At 38.1% G+C, this 26,579-nt stretch overlaps 1 protein-coding gene across 1 annotated transcript in view; it reads left to right on the top strand.

The window, feature by feature from the left end:
* The window catches only part of PCSK5 (proprotein convertase subtilisin/kexin type 5), a 225,697-nt gene that overhangs the window by 179,537 nt on the left and 19,581 nt on the right, over window positions 1-26,579 (top strand). The window contains exons 21-27 of the mRNA XM_053931696.1: window positions 2,193-2,295; window positions 9,221-9,357; window positions 11,240-11,437; window positions 11,775-11,843; window positions 20,677-20,719; window positions 21,533-21,675; window positions 22,828-23,028. Coding sequence (XP_053787671.1) covers window positions 2,193-2,295; window positions 9,221-9,357; window positions 11,240-11,437; window positions 11,775-11,843; window positions 20,677-20,719; window positions 21,533-21,675; window positions 22,828-23,028 — 894 coding nt within the window. The remainder of the gene's footprint in view (window positions 1-2,192; window positions 2,296-9,220; window positions 9,358-11,239; window positions 11,438-11,774; window positions 11,844-20,676; window positions 20,720-21,532; window positions 21,676-22,827; window positions 23,029-26,579) is intronic.

Genomic DNA, 26,579 nt, shown 5'->3' with positions numbered 1-26,579 from the left:
TCTGGCTAAATATCAAAAAGGCTCCAGAGGCTTACATTTACCAAATCTCTCAATGACCTGAAAGCCACATTATTTTTTTCTATAAGATGAGAATTATAAGTATTATAGTATTTGGTATTATGATAGATATGCATTGTTATCTGTTGCCCAAATAACAATAGTGTTATCTGGGCAACATCTAGAAAAAATTTAGAATCCTACTGAATTATATGTCTAACAGCTTTTCTAACGTTTTTCATTTTAGTCCACTATAAAATAATCACTCATAAAAGATGCAGTGCTGCAGTTCAGAAATGCTGCACCAGTTCCATGGAACTAGTCAGTTTACACAATTCAAGTTTTGGGCTTTGTGAGCATGCAAGGGCTTACATAAATGCATGGAAATAGAAACATAAATATACAGAAATACAGATATAGGAGTATACAAATTGCTCTTTGGATAATGAGAATTATAAAAATGTCTGAGCATGTTTGCATTCAAAGACTCTTGTTTCCCTGATCTCATCAGGAGACTCTTCATTTTCTCTCAGTCTGAACTTCTTCCCAGCTAGCACTGACCCCAGACAAACCTCTGAGGAGCATTGTCTTCATGGTTTATGTGGTTCTATCAGTGGCTTTTGGCTTGTCTTTTACTTTTTCCCTCTCTTTAGAAGACACACAAGCCATTACAAAACAAATATTACATCCCTGCCTACATTTTGGGTACCCCATGTTTCACCCAGGGTTGGCTGGATGTCCCAGTCAGTTTGCCTTTATAACTATACTGTCCCCATCCCCTTAGGTATGTAAGTACTATCCTAGCTCATATCTCATACCAGAGGTTTCTACTACTATAAAAATTTTTATTGCTGTTTAATATGCAAAAATACAACTGTTAAAAACACAACAGACAGAGAACATAATTTGCAGTATATTAGAAAATTTTTCCTCCCTACATTGTTTTAAATTGGTATACGTAGTTGCTTGTACAGTGCCTTTGCTCTTCAAATGTAAGGAACTTATTTCAAGTGAGAGCCAAACCCAAGTTATTCCATATTTGTGTTTTGATTCTAAAGTTCACTATATTTGCCAGACCTGGATTTTCCAGCAGCGATGCAAGCGGAAAGAGTTGCTTGATATTGAAGTATCCATAGAAACTGCAGGTTTTATGTATGATATAGGACTTTTTTCCCAGCCTCTTCCATTACTCAAGAATGAAGGAACAGCCAATTCCTTAAATATATAGACTCAGTTATAATAAATTTTCCCAAAACAAACTGGCATAAAAGACCCAATCTTGAGCTTTATAAAACTCAAATTGTGTGATAAATTGATTTACTGTCCCCACATTATGCTGCACAGAGATAAAGTATTCATACTACTTACCAAATCTCTGCCCTAAGAGTATTAGGCATGCAGCTTACCAGTTTGTACCAGTGTTTTAGCTAATATTCAGTAAATAAAGAGGAAAACTTTGCACTTCAGCAGTATGATAGTACTAGCATATTCATGATCTGGAAATGCTTATGTTTTTATCTCAGTTTTGAGACACAAATCCATATAATAAAAAAAATTTTTTCAAGTCAAAATTGTGCATTTTTGCACCAAGTTTCAATTTAGCCAAAATTAAAGCCTAGATCTTTTAGGTAGGGAGTCTACCATCAACAACCCAGGAGTGAGACAAAGTATGCTAGAGGTTTGGGACACACCAACAGGTCTCTCGCTGTTGGAAGCTTGCTCAAGTCCATCTCCTCATGTAACATATCTGCACCCATGACAGCAAACCCTTTACCTGTAGCTTGCAATCGAGCTCAAAAGACATGACATAATGAATACTCCTCAGTAGCACTAATTTTGATGTAACTCGTGAATCTTAAGAGTCTCATTACTTCAACTGATGCAAAATAAATTAATAAAAACAACAAAAAAATCACTCTTTCTCAAATTCATGTGGAAAAGAATAAACAAACAAACAAACAGGTGTGTTTATCCTGGATCCCCAAGGGAGACAGGGAGCCAGTACTTGTGTTCCTGATGCCACAGGGAAATGTGCCCATTTCAGTAATTAAAAATAGATCCAATTCCTCTTCATCATTATGTTTTTCTAGCCTGGAAAGTATCACTCTTTTTTTTTTTTTTTTTTTTTTTTTTTTTTTTTTTTTTTTTTTAATTGTAAGAAGGTTGATCTGAAATAAACCATTTTTTTCTATCAGGCGAATATCTTGATGATTCCCAAGAATGCCGGTTGTGTGAAATATCCTGTCAGAAATGCATTGGACCTGAGTCAGACCACTGCATCAGCTGCCCACTCAGAAGGTAATTGTCTCCCAGCACCAGTGCAGTACAAAGGTCTCACATTATCATCTGCTAGGTCAAAAAAATCCACGGGACTTGAGAAAACAATTTTTATGTAAACAAAATAGCTGGCTACACAAGCAATTAATGTTTAGCAGCGTGATTCTCAGGTTTCTACCTGAGAATGCATGTTCTTATTGTTCTATTTTACCTATAGGTAAAAAAGACTTTCTTTTATTGTCATCCTTTCTAAACCATAATTGCTAGAATCATAACTGGCAATTTTAACAAAACTTAGGGCATCTGTAGCTCTACACAGCTATAAGGATTGGTTCAAGGTGTGAGTATGATTGCTGAGGTTAATTCTGGGGGATATTCATAGCACCTAAACATCATTCTCTAACTGAGGTGTTAGGGATTAGGTCAATATTTCTAACTTGCCATAAGGATTGAACAGAACACGAAAGAAGCTTTTCCACAGGGCTTTGCAAATCAGAGGTTTATGTTTAGGTCATGTCACACCTATTCCAGAAGACTACTGGTTTTATACATGTCCTACTCATAGCTTTGCTCTCACACAAATAACTCCGGTTCTGTTGCACTGAATTGTGCTGTAGATAGCTGACATTTCCACTGGTATGAAAGCAGGATCAGATCATCTAAGGCAAGGAAAGAAAATACCTGAGCAATTCTGCAGTTTGCCCTGAAAATATCTATTATACGACTATGCCAATGAAAGACATACCAGGATCAACGGAGTCCAAACAAATTTGTAAGTGAGGAAGCATTATTAAATTCTGTTACATCAGAAATGACAGGAGAGAAAATCTGGACAGAATTCTGGACTGTGGAATGGATTTCTCTCATTCACAATGGCATTTAAATTAAATTGTCTGTTCCTTCCTTGCAACCTATATTGTGAACCTCACATGCAGATATTTACAAAGCAAAGAAGGAACCAAGCTGAACCACCATTATGCTGAACCACTGAGGTGTTTGCAGTAATGAGGTCTCAGAGATCTTTTGGAAGGGTGTTGCTCTAACCACCATGATAAATTCTCTAAAAATTCTGAATTTTGGTAGCTAAGGTTTCAAAAAGCTTTCTGAGACCCTTCTATGCATTATGAAAGCTGCTAAAAAAAGTCATATTAAATGGAGCAATCTATAGTAAAAGAAATAATAATACAGAGAAACCTTGCCCAGAGGCAAGAGCTCCTTATGAAAATTCAGGGTAGATGTCAATTTATTTTAATAAGATTTCTGTCAGATTGTTTGATGAATGAAAATGCTACTACCTGGGTTTATTTTGTTTTGTTTTGTTTTGTTTTTTTAAAGAAAACAAGATAGGAAACTGTAGTTTTTTACCCAGACAAACTGGTTATCACAAAACTCCTTGTCCATCCGTTTATGGTTTGAGCCAATGTTAGTGACAAGATCTGACCAGGTGTTTCCCATTAGGGGCAACATAACAAAGAGCAAGAAAAATGTACTTTACCACTGTGAGAGCTGCTTGTAAGGATGGCTATCATTAGAGCTAGCACATGTAGTTGAACTAATATTTGCATGCCATATAAGTCCAGCTACCTCCAGTACCTCTGTCACATTTCTCCTTTTCTTTCAGAATAAATCTTAAAATTACCATAGCAAATGAATTTTATGAAGACATTGCAGATATTCTCTAATGCCATTGGTTGACTCCAAGAAAACATGCCCTATCTTAATATAATGGAAAGCCTTTTGTTGTCTAGGTGTACTCAAAGCCTGTACTAATGGCCAGAATGGCACTCAACTTCTCTAGAAACTGAATCCCAAGTTCTCAGATAGCAAAGTGGTCAAAGCAGTTAAGAGTAGAGGATTACATCCTTTCCTTTCTTGTTTTCTTAGAAAGGAAAACACTGTCAAAATCTAACCAACTTGTTTTACGTTCTTTCAGTAGTGTATGAATGATGCACAAATTGATGCATTTCTATTTTTCTCCCAAGCAGATTAAAACAGTAGACATTAAGGAGCAGTGAAAAATGGACCAAAAATTTTCATCACATAAAAGGATTCTTTAACAAATGTTTAATTATCCAGCAAAAGGAGATCATTAAGCAGCCAGACGCCTATGTACTTATAGATAGATGTATGTCCTGGTTCCAGCCAGGGTGGAGTTAATTTTTGCAGTAGACAGGAGGGGCATGGATAGGGCTAAGAGGTTATTCAATGCTACCTGATCTTATTTCCAGGGGTGGGGAAGGGGTCCCTTTACAGTCATGGAGCGTGGCACGGTCAGGGGTTCCAGGGCATAGAGGCGAGTGCTGGCATGTGAATTGTTCTACTGCGGTACACCTTGCTGTTGGTATTCTTGCAGTTACTCTTCATTTTCATTTTCATTGCTGTTTCCAGTATATTGTTCTTATTTCAATCGATGTTCTTTACCTTTTGTGCCTCAAATTCTCGTCTCCATCCCACCTCAGGGGACAGGGATGGCAGAATGAGCAAGAAACATGTGGTTTGGAATGTTTTGGTGGCAGCACTAAATTGAGGAATTTTATTGCTAAACCACAACAGCCTTGTTTGGCAATGAAATGTGGGGCATGAGGGGTGAGATAACAACAGACCTGAGTATTTGTATGTGCCTCCATATATGCTCTATATGCTCCTCACAATATTCTGTTTCAGAGGAGGGAGGAGGATCAGGATTGCTCTCTTGCTGTAATATGTGATATCAGCTTATGACAGAATAACATTAAGGGAAGTGATGGTTATCCAAATGTGTATCCAAAGCTGCTCTTCTACCCTTATCTCAGGGAATCTTCTACCCTTACCTACTTTTGGGAATACAATAATAATCATACCCAGCCTGTGGGAGAACAGGAGTGGATGATTTTCCCTGTCTTTTCACCTCCCTTTTCTCCTTCAGACAGCTTGTGAGAATTTTTTATTTCCTTTCAATGTTAAGGAATGCATGTTCTTATTGCTGTGTCTGGTATGTCTCCTCAGTGGTCTACACTATGTTTAGGGTCAAGAGATTTCTAGGAAGGTCATTCAAAGATTTGCCCTGAGTGTGGGTAGATTTGGCATAGAATATGGGAGAAAATTGAATTTTTGGGGAGAAAATTCTCTCTTACAATGGTTTGGAACCATTGAACAGCTACAGGATCCTAATAAACTGACAGAATATTTGCAAGGAAAATGCTGTGGCAACTCCATAGATAAGCAACTTATTACAATATCCTGGACCCTGCCTACTCTTTAATGGACACAGGTCAATACTAGACAGTGCCCTCAGGGAAAGGAGGAGGAAATCAGACCAATGGGCACCATGGCCACTCAAATTGCAGCTGAAGCAGAGGAACAAAGCATGCAGGTTGCAGCTGCCCCTACACAGAAGTACTTCTGCCTCTACAGAAGTAGAAATCCAAGACCAATTCAGTTTGTTTTGTGATGAATGAAGGACCTTGTGGAAAGATTGTCCAAGACTTTGGACAGATTTGAAAGTCTCAAGAAAGTTAGAGTCCCATGCCCCACCAATACAGACCAGAGCCTCTGCTACCAGGAGCAAATGACCCACTGTGTGGGAGACAGTACACACAACGAGGCAACCTGTGTTTTTTCCTGTGTGACTACAGAGAAAACAACAGGAAGTGGGATGGAAAACCCACCTCTGCCCTGGCAACATGGGTACCTGAGCAGAGAGGAAGAACAACCATAACAGGAAATTCTTCTAGGAGAAATGCCACTCCAGTTTCCACTGGACAAGTACTCAGACAAGAACAAGAGAGAGCTGATGTTACTTCCAATCCTCTTGAAGTTCTCAAGTTTATATTTACAAAAAGCAAGCTATGAGTACTCTGACCAGGCTTGGAGGGACCCTGCCTCCAGCCAGGGAGAGGAAAAGGACATGGCCTGGCATATGAGACCCACAGGAGTGTAAGGTTTTAGTTGACACTAGGGCACAGTGTATCCTGATGCCATCAAGATATGTAGAGGCATAATCCATCTCTATTTCTGAGGTGACAGGGAGAACTGCACAGCTGACTGTACTGGCAGCTGAAGTGACCCTGAGTGGGAATGAATGGCAAACATACCCCATTGCGACTGGCCCAGAGGTCCCATGAATCCTTAGCGGAGATTGCCTCAAGAGAGGGCATTTCAAGGACCCAAAAGTCATTGTTGGGCTTTTGGGAGAGCTGCTGTGGAGACAGAGGAAGTTAGACAGCTGAATACTATGCCTGGTCTCTCAGAGGATCCTTCTGCTGTGAAGAACAACAGGTACCAATCACTACCAAAGCAGTGCACCATCGATAACACCACGCCAGCCAGGACTCTGTGACCCCCAGCCATGAGGTGGGTTCTGGAGAGCCAGGGAGTGCCCAGCAAGACTCACTCACCCTTTAGTAGGTGAGTGCCCTATGGCCAATGTGTGAGTCCAGTGGAGACTGACAGTGGACTATCATGGCCTGAATTAAGTCATACCATCCCTGAGCACTGCTGTGCCAGGTGTGCTGGAACTTCAGTATGAACTGGAGTCCAAGGCAGCAAAGTGGTGCCACCACTGACATTGCAAATGTGTTTTTCTCCTTTCCTTCAGCAAAAGAGTGCAGGCCACAATTTGCTGGAGGGGCATTTGGTATGGCTGACATTCTATTTGCCATGCACTGACCCAAACTGCACTAGAAAAGGCAGAGACTTCACAACACTTGCAATTGATAAAAACATTGTTTGGGGAAACACAGCAGAGGAAACTTAGAGAACCAAGAGAAGATAATTCAAATAATCCCAAACGTTTTACCACAAAACAAACTGAGGCAAAGGGAAGTCCCAAGAAATTAAATTTTTAGGAGCAAAATGAAAAGAGGCATATTGTCAGTTTCAAATGTATGTGGTCAACAAAATAACAGCTATGTCCACACCAAACAGCTAGAAAACTCCATGAGCTTTCCCGAAGTGCTGTGGGGTTTTGGTATGCATATTCCAGATTACAGTCAGATTGTACAGCCTCTCTATCATGTGACAGGAAAGAAGAAGGATTTTTAGGGGGGTCTTGAACAGCTACAAGCTCTTGAGCAAGTTAGACAGGAGATTGCCTACCCAGTAGCCTCTGGGCCAGTCAGGACAGGACAGGTTGTAAAAAATGTGCTCCACACTGCAGCCAGGGAGAATGGTCCTTCCTGGAGTCTCTGGCAAACGCCTTCAGGGGAGAGTAGAGGACAACCACTGGGGTTCTGAAGTTGGGGACACAGCCAATCTGAAGACTGCTACACCCGACTGGAAAGGACATGCTGACAGCTTATGAAGGGGTTCGAGCTGTTTTAGAAGAAGATGGTGCTGAAACACAGCTCCTTTCAGCACTGTAATTGTCAGCAAATGGCTGGATTTCAAAGAGGAAGTCCCCTCCACACATTGTCCACCATGCTACATTGGCAGCACAGGTAAAAAGCAAAGGCCACATGGTTAATTAACACCTGAGGCTCTGCTAGCTGAGCTCACCCTGCCCAAACAAAACCTCATGTGCTGTAGAAGGGGATAAAGTCTCTGTGGTGCACATGAGGAATGTAATGGAAGACAGGTTGAATTAGTCCTGCCTCAAGCAAAGGTAAACCCATCCATGGGACCTGGTGGATTTGGTGGGTAGAGGACCAGGGAAACACGATGCGTTACTCAAGGGGATTTGATTTTTTGTGCAAGAACAGTCTGTAATGTTGAATTGTATAATATTTGTTGCTGAACAACACTACATACACACAGAGTATTCCATAGCTACCACGGACAAGAAGTATAGCCAGTTCCAGATACACCAGTTGTGAGCTCCTGATGCAGCAACCAGCTGACAGCACACCAGCCCTCCTGCCCTGCAAGGTCTAGGATGGGTAGAACCCACAATCTTGGACTAGATAAATTTAACAGACATGTTTGGAGGGACAGCCATTGACTATGGAGATTATACCTGTGCTCGTGTGTGTGTATGTATATATATATATATATATATATATATGTATATGTTTGTGTGTGTGTGTGTATAACTGGAAGGTGTCAGATGGGCAAGACACAGATGATACAGAGATGAATCATGTCCTGGTTCCAGCCAGGACAGAGTTAATTTCTGCAGCAGTCAGGAGAGCCAAGGGCTATGATTTGGAAGTTTTTCTAAACTGCTGCACTGTTAGTTCCGGGGGTGGGAGAAGGGGTCCTTTTCCAGGCATGGCATGGCCAGTCAGGTATTGTCATGGGTTCCCTGCGGTACAGCTGTGAGCACTGCCATAAGAATTGTTCAGCGGTTGTACACTTTGTAATTGATACTGTTCCTGTTCCTGTTAATTTTCTTATTTCTTTGCTATTTCCAGTAAATTGTTCTTATCTCAACCTGTGATCTTTACCTTTTGTCCGTCCAATTCTCCTCTCCATCCCCAGCAGAGGAGGGGGAGGAAGGACCATGATTTGGAGCATTTCAATGGGAAAACTAAATTGCTAAATACCAATCCTAAGTCACAACAACATGTAAATCTAAAAGCACAGCTCCTGAAGGCCAATATTCAGATAGATATTTGACTTAATGTAGAAGGTCATATTAGTGAAGCCATGGTACTTTTTAAAAGCAGTCTTAAAAGTAAAACAGATGGGTTATTCCTTCACAAAGGCCAAGTATTGCTTTCCTTTTAGCAGACATATGAGACTACTGTCACAGACTGTGATATAAGGATATCTAGCTAAAGGAACAAAAAGTGATTTTTCTCAGAAAAAATATTTCAGAGAAAAATCACCTTTGAAGTCTAAGATTCATGTTCAAAACAATTTTCATATAGTACATGCTATGAATAAGATCAAGAAAGCAAAGTCTTGAAGCTCAAGGACTTGTAAATAGAGTGAGAGAAGAATTTATTGAGTTTCTTTTTAGTTTCCTTTAGATCTAAAGAGCAAACAGTAGCTAAATTTGTAATTATGCCTCTGTCTTCTTTAAAAGAGTCTTTGATGATGGCCGCTGTGTTACACAATGCCCCAGAGGAAAGTTTGAATTCAAACAGCACTGTCACTTGTGCCATCACACCTGCCTGGACTGCAGTGGAAGTGAACCTAACAAATGCACCATTTGTGGAACAGGTAAGTAAGATTTCCTTTTGCCAGCTTTTTCCCCTCCCTTGGCCTTCAGATTCCCTTTTCCCTCAGCTCTCAAAGGCCAGTTGTTACATCCAATAAAATGAGTAGTGCTTTTACTACCAATTTGCATCATAATCTTCTGGTGACTCTGAAAGGAATTGGAACTCAATTTTTTTTTGAAGTACAAGAAAACACAGTTCTGTATTGTCCTTTCAACTTAATGCATTTCCCTTGGTGCTTTTTCAATAGGAGCTATGTTAACAGAAACAAGGGAAGGAAAAAAAAAAGGGACAGAAAACCTACATACCCTGCTTCTGGAAAAGAAAGCTTTATACATGCTTCCCCCACCCACTGCACAGGATGTGCTACACTGTAATGGAGCAGTCTCCTCAAGCAGGCAGGGAGCCAGGCTGCTTTCCTAACCATCTCTCTGGCAAAGGCTAAGAAATAAGTGTGGTGGGTTCCACTGGAGATTGTTGTGTCCTTACAGCTGAACAAACAGGGTTTGCAAAGAGAACACACATTTTTATAGATCTTAGGTTGAGAGGAAGGCTAATGTAGCTAATTTTGTGGAAATTCCAAAAAGCCACTATTCTCCTTTTGAAATTCTGCTTTAAAAATTATTCCCTATTGTCTCTCTAATACCTGATTAGGAAAAACCTGAGGCCATTACCTGCAAGTATGTGCTACTGGTCTGAACCACCTTGGAAATGAGTGTTTAAGATGTAATTTATAATAGAGAGTAATTTTTTATGAGCTGTGTTCTGAGAGTTCACAATGGATTCACAGCCTTTTCATTTCAATTGCTACTTCTATTTCAGTTCTAATCAACAATGGCACAGACTTAGTAATGAATGTCTAAACTACAAGCAAACACTAATATGACTGCATTAATTAGTCGTACTGGTGATGAGATTGACTTTCTCACTTTGGGAAATGTGACTCAGTAGATGAAGTTTTCAAATAGTACTTCAGGTCTAATGTGAGACCAAGTTTGTAAAATTGTTTACAAGTCTCTCCCTTATGGAGGACAACAAATATATTTCTGTATTTCTGTGAATCAAGAAATTAAAATGCTGATGAGACTCACACCCTAAGGAAGCAGGAAAATTAAAGATTTGTTCATGAAAATTAAAACAAATAAAATTCAACTTGTGCTATGTTGCAGCATTATTGCCTATTATAGCTGCTTTCTCTGTATTCTCAAAAATAAATTCTGGTAAGCAAATTCTTGCTCTGCAGTTAAGGCAGCGAAATACACTTAGCAAGTTATATGTGTAATTTCTACTGTAGGGTAATTTATTAGAAATCTCTCCATGCTGCAGCACATAGCACATTAAGTTATATGTGTTTTCATAGTTTTGACTCAGCAGGATTTGGAGCAGGGGATCTCCCAGTTCTCATACATTAGAGAATGCTTGTGCTTTAATAGATAGTAGCTGCATATCTGCTATTTAAATTCAAATCTAGATGATTCCACTAATCTGAGGATTACAGTATAATCTTCTAGGGTCACATATTGACTCTTTCCAAAGGTGAAGTGGGCCACTTTGCTTTACAAATAATAATTGTACATTTGCATGTACAATGCATTACAAATACTTGTTTGTCCTCTGCAAGAGAAAAATCTTGATTTATTTTTAATTAGATTGATGGATGTCAAGAGTAATATTTCTCTATCTTGACATTTTTACATGCCATAAATCCCTAGGAATGTGAAAAGTTTGAGGTCCTGAAACTTTTATATATCTCATTTGGTGTAAAACTGTAAGATCTAGCAGTTCGTAAGTGTCTCTACTGCAGCACTACAACTTCATAAAACTCCTTCTTATATCACAAATGCCCTTTGTAGCTGACAACTTTTTCCCATTTGTTTGCCAAACAGACAGAAGAGGGGTGGAACGTTTCCTGTATCATGGGGAGTGCAGAGACAACTGTCCTCCAGGTCACTACCACTTGGAGCATACCTGTGTGCCTTGCCCTGGTCACTGTGAGGTGTGCCTGAACTCCAGCCACTGCAAAAGATGTTTCAGAGGCTACTACCTTACTCAAAATGTGTGTCAGAAGCATAGTTGTAGAGAAGGTAAACATCCTTCAGTAGGACATAACAAATACTCTATGGGAATTCTTACAGAAATCTGCAAGCATGTTAAAAAATGTTTTGAAATACACAGTCACCGCACCTGACCCTGAGGTCCTCAAGTTCTAGCTCTGATCGTTTTCTAGAATCATATTATTGTAAAGTAAGGGTGTTTTCCTCAAATTGAGTGGGTTATGCAAAAACAAATGAGAAAACAAGTTTCCATGAGTCTTTCTCCTTTTTTGATTTGAATAGAGTTTATATCCAGGAACTTTTCTGAGTGCTTCCAAATGTCGCATTATCTAGAATTAACTCAAAATTGATGATTTGCAAAACACAGGTGAAGTGGGAGATCCTGACTCTGAAGACTGCATACCGTGTTCAGATGGATGCCAGAACTGTAGACAGGGTAAATAATCCCTTAATCAACCTTATTGTTATAGTTCCCCTCACTCTTGTCATTAGCTTAAGTGCATGCTGCTGGAGCAACTTGTCATTGGTGCAGGTGGCTTCTCACCAAGTAAATTATATTCTATACTACATTTTTTTGCATAAATTTCTAAAATTTATATTCAGCATAAATAAGAATAGTTTTCTAATAATTTAGCTATTAAAATTTGCAGAACTTTTATTTTTTCCTGTTTGAATGCCACACTCAGGCTGAAAGATTTACTGACTTTCTAAAGCTATTAAACTATTATCAGACCCAGAATTTTCTACACCTCAAAACAGATCACCACCCTGTCCTTTTTCTTCAAGGACATAGACATAAGGATAGTCTTTAAATTTAATTCAAGAGCAAGTTATTGCAATAACAATGCTGCTGTCCTAAAAAATTCTTTGTCTACATTTCAAAGTTGGTGCAGGCTAATATGTCCATGGGCAGTTCATGTTCCTGTGAAACAGAAAAGAAAGGAAATACACTGAGTTGAAAACGCAACCAGCAGTATAAATAGAATAAAAGAGGGGTTTGAGATTCACAAAGTGCTTGCCATGTGGCTGTTGCAGCTGCCCTACAGTTTCAGGGGGTTCTCCTCCTACCCAGATATCCAGAGAAAGTGCCATGTTTGTAAGAAGTCAGCAAGTGCAGTGTATGCAATCATGGGTGAATGCTTAGAGTCCCGTGGGAGTCTGTTAAAGGGGTGTGGCACTCTCCTCCAGGCAAGAACAGATTCTGCTTTGTCCTGTTCCAGAAGTCAAAACCTTGGATGTAAAAATATGCCCTTTCCATAAAAAATATATCCCTCACATTCAGAGCTGCCATCCATGGTTGGGACATCTTCTGGATTTGAGTTACCAGTTCTGCAAAACTTAGCACAGTATTGGCATGCCATTGTCTGCAATTCTAAGCCACAACTGCCTGTCCAGCTCTTTCTCTGGCTAGACTAACTGGCATACCTAACTTACCATAAGGATTTTCATCCCATAATTCCTTCTTTCTGCCAGCTGTCTGATCTAGTATGTGATACCATAAAAAATTTCCTGTGATGCTGGTGACCAGCCATTCCGTAAATTCAGCCAGACCCAAGGATTTGCTCTGTGACGACAACTGCCCCTGTCAATACTGTTGAATGAAGAGATGGTTTTAACATGAGTACAACTACACTGTGGTCTCCTTTTGTATGGTGTGTTATCCAGATTCATGGCAGCTGCCTGCTTGGCTGAGGGAAGGAGAAGTTAAGGGAGAGTTTATGTTTCAATACCTATCTTTATTGGTGCTAGCAGATGTTACTTCCCCATACTAATATTTTCTGTGTTTTTTACAGTGATTGTGACTTTAAATTATTTGTTTTTCTTCTGAAACTGTGTAGTAGCAGTCGTTGTTTTGAATTAGGTAGATATTTAATATATATGAATAGCAACTTCTTAAAAAATGTAATAATTTCAAGTGACTCAGAGGAAGATTTTCTTTGTTATGAACTTAATAGGTGTGCATAAGGAGACTGAAAGGCTGTTCATGGTCAACTGGCATACAGAAAAAGGGGCTGTAGTCATTTGCCTTTTTCCTAGGAGGATCACTGATCTCCTAAATCTTAATCATCCATAACATTCATTACATACTTTCAACTTCTTGCACTCAAAGGTCTGATTTAAAAGAGAGCTTTTAAGAGCTTCAGCAATCAATAGAATGGATGCAGGTAAAACAAGGACTGAATTAATTTTCACTGCTGTGTAAAGTCAGAAGTATTAAGATGCCAGAGTTTATTTACAGGCATTCTATTAAGGAAAGCCTTTGGTGCTTATGATGCACATATTACTGAGAGTCAGAGATTGGTTTGCTGTTCTACTTGGAAAAAAAGAACAGTAGTGGCCTAAAAGCACAGTCCTAAGCAGATTTTGCAAACTATAATATGTTCTTGAAATAAATCAGAACCTGTAAGCTTCAACTTAAATAAGTCAGGTAGCTATGGTAGATACCTATATCTATCTACTTTGTATGGCAAATATTTGCTTGTATTTTTACTCTTTACATTCAATGAGTTTTCAGGCATATCAACAACTTCATTCATAGGTAAGTACAGTAATGGCTTTCTCATGTCTAATCAGAAATCTGATGTAATTAGAAACTTTTGTAAAAAAAACCCTGAAAAGCAAAAATGTCAGGCTTTTCTCCAACAAGAAGTTTATTATTTTGCAAGCTCTAGAGAAATTACATTGCCATAAATATAACTTAAAATACTAGAATTTCAAGGTGAGAAAATAAGGAATGTGCTACATTTAGTTTCACATCTTCATAGTCTTTCTACAGACTCCCTTTTATAATTAAGTGGATGCTGGAGGATCTTGCAGTCGCTTTGTCCTATCTTCCCGTTAACACAATTGAATAATTTATTCTAGGAACTGTTGAGAAGGTGTAGAAAAAGTTCAATGCTATGGAAATTTCAGGTAAAACTGCAGTGGGGAAAAAAGGAATGTAGTAATCATAGCAATTGGAATAAAAATTTACATAGTTGACATAATGAAAAGTAGTTGTTCATATGTACAACTGCAAATATATTTTGTGCATATTTATGGATCCTCAGCTGACTGAAGACCATTCTCTCACAGAAAATCATTCAGCACCTGCTCCTCTTGAAGTGCTTTAAGATCCTTCAATATAAACTCTAAGAAGTAAAAATAAACTTCTTCAGTTTATACTGAGCACAGGGTCACTTACAGAAGTTTTATTCAAATTAAATTCTAAACATTCTAAACCAGCAAAATGCAAATTATTCTCTTACTGTCTACAAATTACAAATATTATGATATTTTTTCTCTTTTCTTGTAGACAGAAGTCTAGTTTTTAGGAGGAATATATAATCATATTAAGATAACTGAACTGCCTGTTTTCCTACTAGGTTGAAAGAGTTTTGCTCAAAAAAAATCATTTTCACAAGGCACCAAGTAATAGATCAAACCACCATCTGCAGTCTCTGGCAATGTTTTCCTCCTTTGCACAGACAGGAAAATTAATAGGGCATGATGCCATATGCCAGCAGAATAGAGCAAATCTGCATGGGCAGTCTCTCTTTTTGATCAATAATGACACTACTTCCAGATTAAGACAGAGGTATCATACTTTTGTAATGGTTTCATATACTTTGCATCCCATATCAGGCATTTCAGAGAAGAAAGTAAAACCCATACAGTAAGTAACATTGCAGGTTATTCTTCACCAGGTATGAGGATACTAAAGTAGATAGTGTTTGTTTGTAAAACCTCCTGGAATCCTCAAAGAATGTAGTCAAATCTGTTTGGTTTCCTCCAAGTTTGGAGTGGGTTTTGTTTTAAGGCACCAGGGTGACAATATATCTTCACTGTATCAACACTGAAAGTCTAAGAGCAAAGACAGGAACTCTGAGAGAGAGACTTAATCAATGACAGGTAAGTCTATGTAGTTAACATACAAATTATGCTTTTTTTAAAATTCAGTTAATTATTTTCTTTCTGTTTCACTTCATTAATTCAGTAGCCACTCATATTTTAAGGATGTAAAGAATCTTTAATGCTCACAGGTACCATTCTGTCTGCAGACACTGAAAAGTCCTGGGATATGTAGATAGGGACTTTGCCTTAGAAAGCATTAATCCCCAGAAAATCTGCAGCTTTGTGTATACAGTGTCCAAACAATGGCTGTGCACATTAGGGTTCACCTCCCCTCTTTGTCCTGCCCCCATGCTCTGGGGTGCCCTTGGTTCTGCTCGATGCTACATGAGCTTAATTGTCATCCTTGTGCACAGCTTCCCATGAAACCTGAAAGGCAGACTCTCACACAGGCACAAGCCAAGCCTTAAGGGTGACCTCAGTATTGATGTTTAAATTCTTAAAAACTTCAAATATATCCCTCTTTTAGTGCAAGCAAACACAAGCACAATATTGGACAGACAAAGTGCCTAAGAAAGTGTGCTGGATACATCACAAGTCCACACAACCAAGATTATCTTTATGATACCTTCTACCTTTGGTACCTCAGCTCTTATAACCGCATTTTGGAGAAGCTGAGTCTACTTTTCAGAGCAGTAATGAATGATTGCTCCCTCTGATGCAGAAAGATGGGAACTGCAGCTCTTCATTACCTTTGACCATCAGGTTTTGATTAAATTTTAATGTCTTTTTTTCTGCTGGGTGCTAGTAAACATCATGAAGTCTACAAAATTAAATCCAGTTTCCTCAACAAAAGCAGCTTTTGAAAGACAAAGTTCTGCTGCAAAAAATATTAAGGAAGAGGATTTTCTTTATGCCATTGCAGCATTTACCTTCCACCTCTCAATGTGAGTTCACTTACTCACATATTTAGACAACTGCAGGATAGCATTCATATTTTCTCCAGACTTTTAAAACCATAATGAATGTCAGACACCTTCTTCAAAGTCAAAATTTCCTTTTTAGAAAGCCTGTGGCTATAAGTCAACACTCAGAACAAGAGAAAAAATAAGGTAAAATGTAGATTCTGAGCTACTTATAGTAATTATTCAAAGAGAATTTCAGAGAATTTTCAATAAAATGCAAGAACATAAAAATCTTTGCTCCTATTTCTTATGTTTAAAATACAACATGTGGACTGAAGTGTTTTCTCAAATAACTTTAGCTCTCTCTCTAATCATACAATTTACATATGCCCTTTTGCACTTACATAATGAACGGACACCAAATTTGGCTACCTTTGAAGGTAATAAGTGACAAACTTCTCTGATATGCCATATCTATTGGCTTGCATATATACATTTCACAGCAGAAATTGCCACACCAGTAACTAATAATGCTAAGTAAATAGACACACCTAGTTCACTGAGGAGCTAAATATTTGCAGCACAAGGAGCTCACGCAGATAACTCATAGGAATCAGTGCAGGATTACACTCTCAGAAGTGATGTGTAAGTCAGGCATCCTCTCAATTTGGAGTGGCAATCTTCCTAACAGTGTGCTCCCAAGGAGCTACGTGTTCCTGAGCCAGTTCTTAATTACTTCTGGGTTCTCTTCCACTCACCTCACCCAATCTGTGAAAGTAAAACATCTTATGTTATGAACAGTTCTTATACAGAATACCTCATCTCCATGCAGCAAAATACAATATATACCAACTTTTGATGCATCCAAATTTCTTCAGTGAACACCATGACATGGCTTTGCAACCTTTGCACTAGGACTGTTTTCAAAGGCTAACACTGAGAGTAAAGTAGTCCTCAGTAGGGTGCAGAATGAAAAATGTTCAGCAAAGTGATAACACTTTTCTCTTTCAAAGATACCTTACAAAAGAAATGAATGAGAAAACCCAAGGAGCCATGTCCCTGAGAATAAAGGTCTGCCAAAGAGGCATTTAGACCCAAGTGTCTAATCTAGCAAGATAAATCCCGAGTCACTCTCAAGGTCATCCAGAACCTATTTAATTTGGTTGGGGTTACAAAGTCTATATGAAAAATATAAAGCTATAAAGGCTGAAAGTGAGAATAAATAATACACAAATGATCAACAAGATCCATTATACAAAGTGGAAGGGAGGAACATAGAGTTTATCAGGCTGTGTGAGTCAGAAGAAAAGTATTTGGAGAAGATTTAAGGAAGTGTGAGGCAGCTGAAAGAGCAGCAGTGTCAACAGCAGGCTTAGATACAGATTTATGATTACATGATAAAAGAGTGAAAACTGCTCTGGTTCCCATAGCAACCTAAGAAAGAGAAAGGAAAACTTCTTTCTTCAATCCATCCCTGATGATTAATAGATCTTGGCTTTCAAAACAAAAGGAGAGTATCATAAGGAGAGTTCTTCATCTCAGAGTAAATTTTCCACAAGAGTTTAGTCTTGCAGAGGGGGTTTTAGATTTTCAGATAGTAAGACTTTTTTCTACAAGCTTCTGCAGTGATAATATGCAATCTGTGCAGAAACAAATGCCCAGCAAGTTTTGAAACTGTTCTCTGATTTTCAGTCCTGACATTTCAGCATAGGCAGAACATTACATTGGAGTATGTTGTCTTTCCTAGAGTGTAGGTAAAAGAGCACATTGAAGATACAAGGTGCACATATTGAAAAAACTTTCTTTCTTTGAATTTTTTTCTTTTTCTGAGAAAGAAAAAACTACTGCCTGTGTAAAATCCAGGCTTGGGAAAAACCACTGGAAAAGCTTAAGATATGAGACTGAACCTTGAGTTCTGCAAGTACAGATTTTAGTTTAAAGTTCTCCACAGTAATAAGAGCATGGAAGAAAACTACTCAGATCAGAACAAATCAGACCAAAAATTCACCTAGCTCAGAAACCACTGACCAAACATACTTCTAAAATTACATATATAAACAAAGCATGCATTTCTACTTCTTCAACAATTTGCAGTACAGAAGCTTCATGAATCAAAACAGTCAAGAAATATTAACTGCTGAATCTTTCTGCTGGAATTACTGAAGAAAATATACATTAAAACAAATATAATCTAAACCATCTGCAGAGCAGATCTTCTTTTCAGGGAAGTTTTCTGCCTCCTTGGGGCTGAAATCAGGGACCTCACAAAAAAAAAAAATGAAGGGGCTTAACAGAGCCTTTGAAATACTGCTTACTATTGCTTTCACAGGGGTATCAGTGATATTTCAACAAGAAGCTCAAGATTAATGAAAAGAAATTTCAGGACACTGGAGAGCTTGAGTGCCAGATCCTATGCTTTGGCCACAATGCAGCTGAGAGATTTGGAATTGTTTAGCCTGGAGAAAAGGATGCTCAGGGGGAACTTCTGAACTCTCTACAGCTGCATGAAAGGGGCTTGTAGCCAGGTGTAGCTTGACCTCTTCTCTCAGCCAGCTAGCAGCAGGATGAGAAGATGTGGTTTTTGTCTACACATGGGGAGGTTTAGATTGGATATTAGGAAGAATTTCATCACAGAAACGGCAGTTAGACCTAATGGACTACCCAGGGAGGTGATAGAGTCACTGTCCCTGGAAGTGTTTGTGGAAAGACTGGACATGGCATCTAGTGTTGACAGGGTGTTTGGTCAAAAGTTGGACTTGCTGATCTCAGAGGTCTTTTCCAAACTAATTGATTCCATGATTCCTTGATTCAGGAGAGAAGGTAGTGCTCTCTTCAATTATCCCAGAAATGAAGAGCATAGTCTCTCATAGTATTCTTCCGGACAAAACTTCCAGCACACAGCTGGATAAACACATCATGGGGTGGGTGAACAATTGACTCACAGGTCAGGCATAAAGGGTGATAGTGAATGGGGTGACATCCGACTGGTGACCTGTCACCAGTGGGGCTCCGCAGGGCTCCATTCTTGGCCCTATGCTCTTCAACATTGTCATAAAGCACCTGGATGCAGGACTGGAAGGGATCCTAAACAAGCTTGTAGGTGATACAAAACTGGGAGGAGCTGTTGAATTCATCAAAGGGAGGCCCTGCAAAGAGTCCTCAACAAATTAGACGACTGGGGAATGACCAACCATGTCAAGTTCTACAAGGGATAATTTTGCATTGGTGCAGCCCCCCTTGAGGACTGTGTGCAGTTTGGGCACCACAATATAAAAAAGACATTAAGCTATTAGAGAGCATCCAAAGGAGGGCCACAAGGATGGTGAAGGATCTGGAGGGGAGGCTTTATGAGGAGCAGCTGACGTCACTTGTTTTATTCGGGCTAAAGGTGAGGAGATTGAGAGGAGACCTGGCTAGTCTACAGCTTCTTCATGAGAAGGGTCAGACATTGACCTCTTCTCTGTTGTGACCAGTAACCAGTGACAGCCCAAGGGAATGGCCTGAAATTGTGTCAGGGAAGGTTTGATACCAGGAAAAGTTTCTTCACCCAGAGTGTGGTTGGGCACTGGAGCAGGCTCCCCAGGAAAGTGATCACAGCAACAAGCCTGGCAGAGTTCAGGAAGTGCTTGCACAACACTCTCGGGCACATGGTATGACTCCTGGGGATGGTGCTTTGCAGAGCCAGGAGTTGGACTCAATGATCCTTCTGGGTCCCTTCTAACTCAGTATATTCTATGATTCTGTATTTCTCTTTATAAATACGTTCACCCAGGTTGTTTCGATTCCTTCCATTCTGCTGCTTCTGGGATATTTGGTTAAAGGTGAAAGAAATAGTGAGTAAAAGATTATAGAAGGAATGTTATAAAAAATATTCTTCATTTTTGGAGTAAAATCCATAATTTCAAGAGTTTTAAAAGTTGCATAACACCTTCCTGTTCATTCAACACATTTTTTTTTATATAAAAATTCGTTTTCTGGTGGGAAAGTTTACCCAAAAGACTTGCACTACCATCGCCTCTTCCACCATTACCCCCTCTCCAAATATAGAAACGGTCTTGTCTATCTCAGGATTTTGAAATTTAAGCTGATTACTTAGATGTCTGAAAAGTATGCTTTTAGAGGTGTCAAAAGTTTTTAACTTATCTTTTCAATAAAGAAATGGGATGAAATTATTCTTTCAGGTAAGTTGCAGTCTCTTTTTAACAGTTCATTTGACCCAACCTGAGCCCCTGTGAAAGTTCTGCTTTTCAGATCATCACTTCTGAAGGACTTAGCTCCTTGCATATACCTGGATTATGCTGAGTACTAAAAAGCCACAGGTTGCCATGAAAATATAGTCCAGGAGCTGAGTGTAGAAGATTCCATCTCAAAATAAATGTGAACAGAGATTCAGAGACAACTATGTTCTTTTTACAATTGTAATTATTTTAGTGTAAGAAATATTAACATAAAATTGGTGTAGCATAAGTTCTTTCTGGCATTCTGGTTTTTACTCTGAAAATTATTTACATAATTTTATATCTTTAATTTCAGATGATCCAAGAATCTGTATAACATGCATTCAAAACCATTACATGTAAGTATAGCTGTGTATATATATATATAACTCTTCATGGGTACACATTTTTCTGAAGCAAAAATATGTACTTTACTACATAGATCTCTGCTGAGTATGTTGTCTCATGCTTTAAATTGCTTGTCTGAGAAACAGAAAATGGGAAAACTTGGGAAATGTCAGAAAAATAGCTAGTTATTCAGTATTGAGGCCTATTAAAAGTTATGGACTGGTGAGACCTTCGCATATCAGAAGAGAGGAATATGGAACAAAAAGTGTCAAAAAGTTAAACAGTGAATATGGATTTGGAACAAATTTGCTTTTAGTATATTGTGTCTAGTTCTGGTACGTGAAGTTCATAAGACTTACATGGAGTTTAGGCAAAGGAATAAAAAATTAGTTAAAAACAGAGAGAAAAGAACATTTTCAAAGAGAGCATTTATAGATCTCGGTAAAAACTGGAAAAGAAAATATTGATTATGTTGACTCTATAAACAAAGGCACTGGATTATATGTTTTTACAAGCAATCAGCTCTTTATAATCATAATTTAATTTTTAATGAAGCATGTATTCAGGTTTCTGCCTACCTTTGAAAAATAAAATAAAATTAATCATACTTAAGAATCCTGAGATTAGGAAACAAGACTTTGCTAGCTGAATAGACAACATAACCACAAATACACTTTGAATCCTCATTATAGGAATAATTTCTGTTCATTATGCTAATCATGCTTTATCATTACCATTCCTAGAAACACACAGAAAATAAACTCAAAAGTTTGAGTTTGAACTTCAAAAGAAACTTACTAATGATGTTCTACTTTATCTTACAGGTATAAGCAGCATTGCTATAAGTACTGTCCAGAAAATACCTACAGAGATGAAAGTTCTTGGCACTGTAGAGAGTGTCCTAGCAACTGTGATAGCTGTGACGAGGATGGGTGTGACTCGTGTGAGGAAGGCTTTTATCTCTCAGGTAAGCAAATATGCATAATATGCAAATAATGCAAATAATTGCATAATACACAAAAATATTTCTGACTATTTCTTTAGAAAAATACTCTCGATCCAAACTCTCAAATTCATAAATCCGTTCTATTGCCTCCCAGTGGAGGCTGAGGGGACCTAGCTCTTTGCAGAATCAGGCATTTGCATTAATGTAAGGTGGGTATGTTACCCAGTATTGTAATTTGGTTAAAAGGGTCTTTATACTTAAATTTCATCTCTTTTGGGCACATAAAAAAAATTTGTATTTGATTCAGACTTTGTGAAATGAGGGTTTTTTAATTATAGAAAGATGTTTAAATGTTCCCCCACTATTTGCAAGTCCAGCTTTACTTTGACTTTTAAACACTCTGAAGAAAGCTCAGTTAAAACCACTAAATTCCACACCAGATTTACACGAGAGTAGGAACCCCTTAGCTTTTTAAAGAAGCCATAAATCAAGCAGGTCTGGTTCAGACATGGTGCCAAAAATGAATCACAGGAATTCCTGAGGTTATAGTATTTTCTTGCCCTGGCTGTTGAAAGTGCCCAGTAGTGGCACCATGCTCATGGAAAACTCTGTGGTCACAGCCAGGGTAAGCTGTGGGTCTGTGATTTTTTTTTAATTGAAATTAGACAAAACTCAAAAAGTCATAAGTGCTACAATTTACAGAGGTTTTGATGAGGTATGAGAAACCTTAATCTGAATCCACTTTAAACCCTCATATTCAACAGAAACTAGAGATCCCATAAATTTGCATATGTCTAAAATTTGCATATATCTAAAAATCTAAGGGGCATCTAGTCTTTAATTTTTTATTGAGACAGTATAATTGTTAGAACTCAACCTAACAATAAAACTTCTACCCAGGCATGGACTTCCACTAGATTTCTATGTACTAATGTTTAGTATATTGATTAAAGTCAAGTTAGATGTAAATTTAAATGCAGATCAGTTTGAAGTTTGTGAATTTTCTCAAATGCAACTGAACTGAATTTAGATTTCATGCTAAAAAATTCGAGGGTTTAGAGTTGCAAAATTTTTTGTATGTTTTTACATATTATTTTTTTCTTAAATCATTTCTGTTGGAGACAAAGGGATGGACAGGGGTCAATGTGCTTCCAGGCTCTTTTTCTGTTGCAGATGGCACCTGTGTGAGTGAGTGTGGAGATGGCTTCTTTGCTGATGGCATCTCTAGAGAATGTGAGCCTTGCCACAGGAGCTGTGTAACCTGTGTTGGGTACAGTTACAAGGACTGTACTGGGTGCAAAAACAGTTTCCAGCTGTCTAATGGGCAGTGCCTGAACTCAAGAAATTCTCTGCCAGCTGGGAAGTTCTGGAGGGGTAAGTTGAAACAGGTCTCATAATCTCTTCTGTTTCTCTGAAGACTACTACAAAATTTAGAAAGAGTATAGCAAGATCTTGCAGATTGCTTGAAATTACATTTTTGTCATTTTAAAAGCATATTGACCAAACCCATTGGTTCCACAAACTGAAATTCATTTTCGTTCAAGTAATAGAACATGTCAATACAATGTAGGTGTTTCTTAGCTATCTTACCTGAATAAAGATTAAAAATATATTTGAGAAAATAAATTAAAAATATTAAAAAGATAAAAGATGTGGAAGAGATTAAGGTACTGGGAGTTCCTTATCTAAACTACTGGGTGCATTGTAGATTAGGTTTTAGACCAGCTTTGTGGCTATTTGTTCCCTCCAGAGAAATCAATATAAGTTGGAGGAAATAGAAAATAATATAGTATGTGACTACCCATATGTGTGGTGTGAAAATAAGTCTATCCTCCCTCCTTTCTCTCCTTTCTCTGTATAGATCTGCACTGTTTTCTGAGAGACCAAATATGGGCTGTAGGGCTACATTCTGGTCCTACACTTGCCATTTCCACAACCTTCACAAATTACTTTTTTCTTGGTAGTCTCATCCATAGCATGAGGGAAATAATTGTCTATTCCAAAAAAGCTCCTAAAAATCCAAAAGCTATTTGGAACAAAAATGCCTTTATTTAGGGATGTTGAGAGGACCACTGCAATAATTTTAAACAGTATTTTCCTTCCTATCCAACTTCAAATGCAACCTAGTACTGTCACAAATTTTTTATTTTAAAAAATTTAAAAGAGAGCATATATAGACTATTTGTCATTCCCATTATGTCAACATATAACGAACAGTTGGATGTTTATGTTACAAAATAAAACTGTGCCACTGGAAAAAAAGGGGACTTTCAAATTTTATAATGGAACAGTAGAAGAATCTATTATAAAGTTGAGGGATCTACAACACTAGGAGTCTTTCAGAACACATGAAATGTATCTGACAGGGATATATGCTGAATGGAGCAAAAGACCAGATTACTTGCTGTATTTTTGAGTCAAGTAAACATATTCTCCTGGTTCCTATGTTTTCATTTGAATCAAAACACATCCAAGAATGACAATCTTGTATTAGAAACTAAATAATAATAATATGAGCGTGTATTAGAAACTAAAATACATTAATTAATACTTTCAGAAAAAGTATTCACTATTTCAATTAATTGCCTATTTGTTGGAGAAATAATATATCAAAAGAAATAGTCTTTCTTCACTTCAAAAAATATCAGAGAGACATAAAAATAAGAATATTAATAGAAAGTTGATCTCCTACTTGCATTTCCTAGCATTTAATCCACAGAAGTAAGTTTAGGTTTTTTTCAATTTAAGACTACGTCTACATCAGTGCCATGAAAAGACCACATCTGTAGTCTGGTCTATCATTGATTATCTCTTTCTCACATGGTGACTTCTTGCCAATTTTTTTTCTTTTTAGCAGACATCTGATGCAGTTCTGCATAAATGAACATTCCTGTCCTGTGAAACTTCTTTCTCTCAATCTTTCATATCATTTGTCTTTCCTTACAGTAGTAAAAATACATCTGTCTTAGGGACATTTCAGACTGAAAAATACATCTCACTCAGAACTGTACTGGCTTGGACATTAATGGCTGCTCCAAAGACAGAGGATTCCTGCTGCACTTGGTGATGGGACCTCAGGGAACACAGCTGGTGGCTGTACAGCTCCTCTTGGATAGACCTGCCGGGACTCCTTCACTGTGGTAGATGCTGTATCATGTAACTTCTGGGAAAGTGGTGTGAAGCTGGGGATGTCCTGAGCCTTTTTCCTCCAGGCTTCCACATAGAAGTAATCTTCAAGTCAAAATATAATGAAGTTGCCACAGTATTTATTGAAGTTACAACCTTTAGTGACTACATTTATTGATATTTTCTGAAGTTTCTTATTCAGATACTGTAGATTCATACAGTTTACATAAAAATAATTTTAATTGTTTAAAAACTAATGCAACCTGAATGGTTGATTTTTGCTTAGAATATCACTCATTTATTTCGATGATTTCATTCAAGGGGCAGATGTCAGCTGAGTCCAGATTTCCAACTGAACTGTCTATATTGGAAATTCTTGTTGCATGCTAAAGGTCCTTAAGAAAAAACATAGGATTCAGAAAGGCAGGATGAAAACATATTTAGCTCTAGCAGTGCATCACTGTGCTAAGGTTGTTCTGGTTAGAGACTGCAGTGCATTTCACACCCTGATAACATTTTAATATACATGGATCATTTTAAAAGGGAAAAAAGAAAGCAACCAAACAACCAACACCTTTCTGTATTTCACAATCTGTCACAATTATTTTTTCATTATCTAAATCTTTCTGAAAACTGATAAAGTGTAAGGGATGCTATCATTGTCTACACAATTCTGTAGGATTAATACGAGAATGGTTAAAATGAAAACCTGTCTCTGTTCCTTGAAATTTACTCTCAGTGAGTATTCTGGCTCTCATTTCTGTACAGAAAACATCCCTGTGTCAAGAAAAAATGATCCCTCTCCAGTTTATCTTAAGCAGATCCCTTCTTCTCTTCCATTGTGTATTCCAAAGATATACATAATATATACAAATAAACAGAGAAAATAATTTTTCTTTCATACTTGAGGGCAAAATCAAAGCATCTTTCCAAGTCTTTCACCAGCTACTCTAGACAAATGTATCTGGGAATCTTTTATCCCACTTTTTTAGGTTTTTTATATACTCTTTGATTTTATACAGGGTTATTTTTTCTTACCAAACTACAAGGACCTCCACCTCATTTGTTTTCAAACTCATTTTGCAAAGGTAGCCTGTCATGCAGCATGACAGGCATGATCCAAGTAGCTTGTCCAGCCTGCAGGGGTTATTTGAATAGTTTGAATGATTTGCACCATGAGCGAGGTTGTGGCTGAGATTTGGGTTTTGACTTACATCTTCTCTGGCTGTTCATCAATATAAGCTTCTTACACTGAGTCCTCAGCATCCTCAACATATTTACCTCAGTGCAGCACCATGGTAGAGCTGCCTCTGATCTTCGGTGGCCTGAATTAAAGAATCTGATGTAAACATGCAGGCCAGATGATTACTAGTCCTACCATTCTAGGGGATTGAGCTGGGTCTGGGGAGCATGGTATTAAATAAACAACCTTGCCTTTGCCATGGGAGAGAAGGTAGGAGAGCACCAAATGCATCCCCAGTATGTGGCCCGCTCCAGACAGTTGCAGGAAGACAACACAACTAGGAAGACAGAAAAAAATTCCACATCTAATAGCTTACATCAGCTTTTACTATGTTACTCTTCCATTTACTCTTTTTTCTTCAGAATGTAGTAATTTAGAGTTGAGGTATTAGACCTTGAATTGTATTACAAACAATGAAATAATTTCTCTTTGGCTTTTCCACCCACATGAATTTAGTGGGTTCTCCTGTGGGTTTAGTGAGTATGTTGACATACTGTGTGGAACAATGTGACTTTTGGGAGACATTTTGCTGGTTCCAGGGCTAACATAATCTAAA

This window comes from Vidua chalybeata, chromosome Z (genome assembly GCF_026979565.1).
Source record: "Vidua chalybeata isolate OUT-0048 chromosome Z, bVidCha1 merged haplotype, whole genome shotgun sequence".
Classification (NCBI taxonomy): domain Eukaryota; kingdom Metazoa; phylum Chordata; class Aves; order Passeriformes; family Viduidae; genus Vidua; species Vidua chalybeata.
The sequence above is the reverse complement of the archived record's forward strand: the minus strand, read 5'-3'. Positions and strand labels throughout refer to the sequence as shown.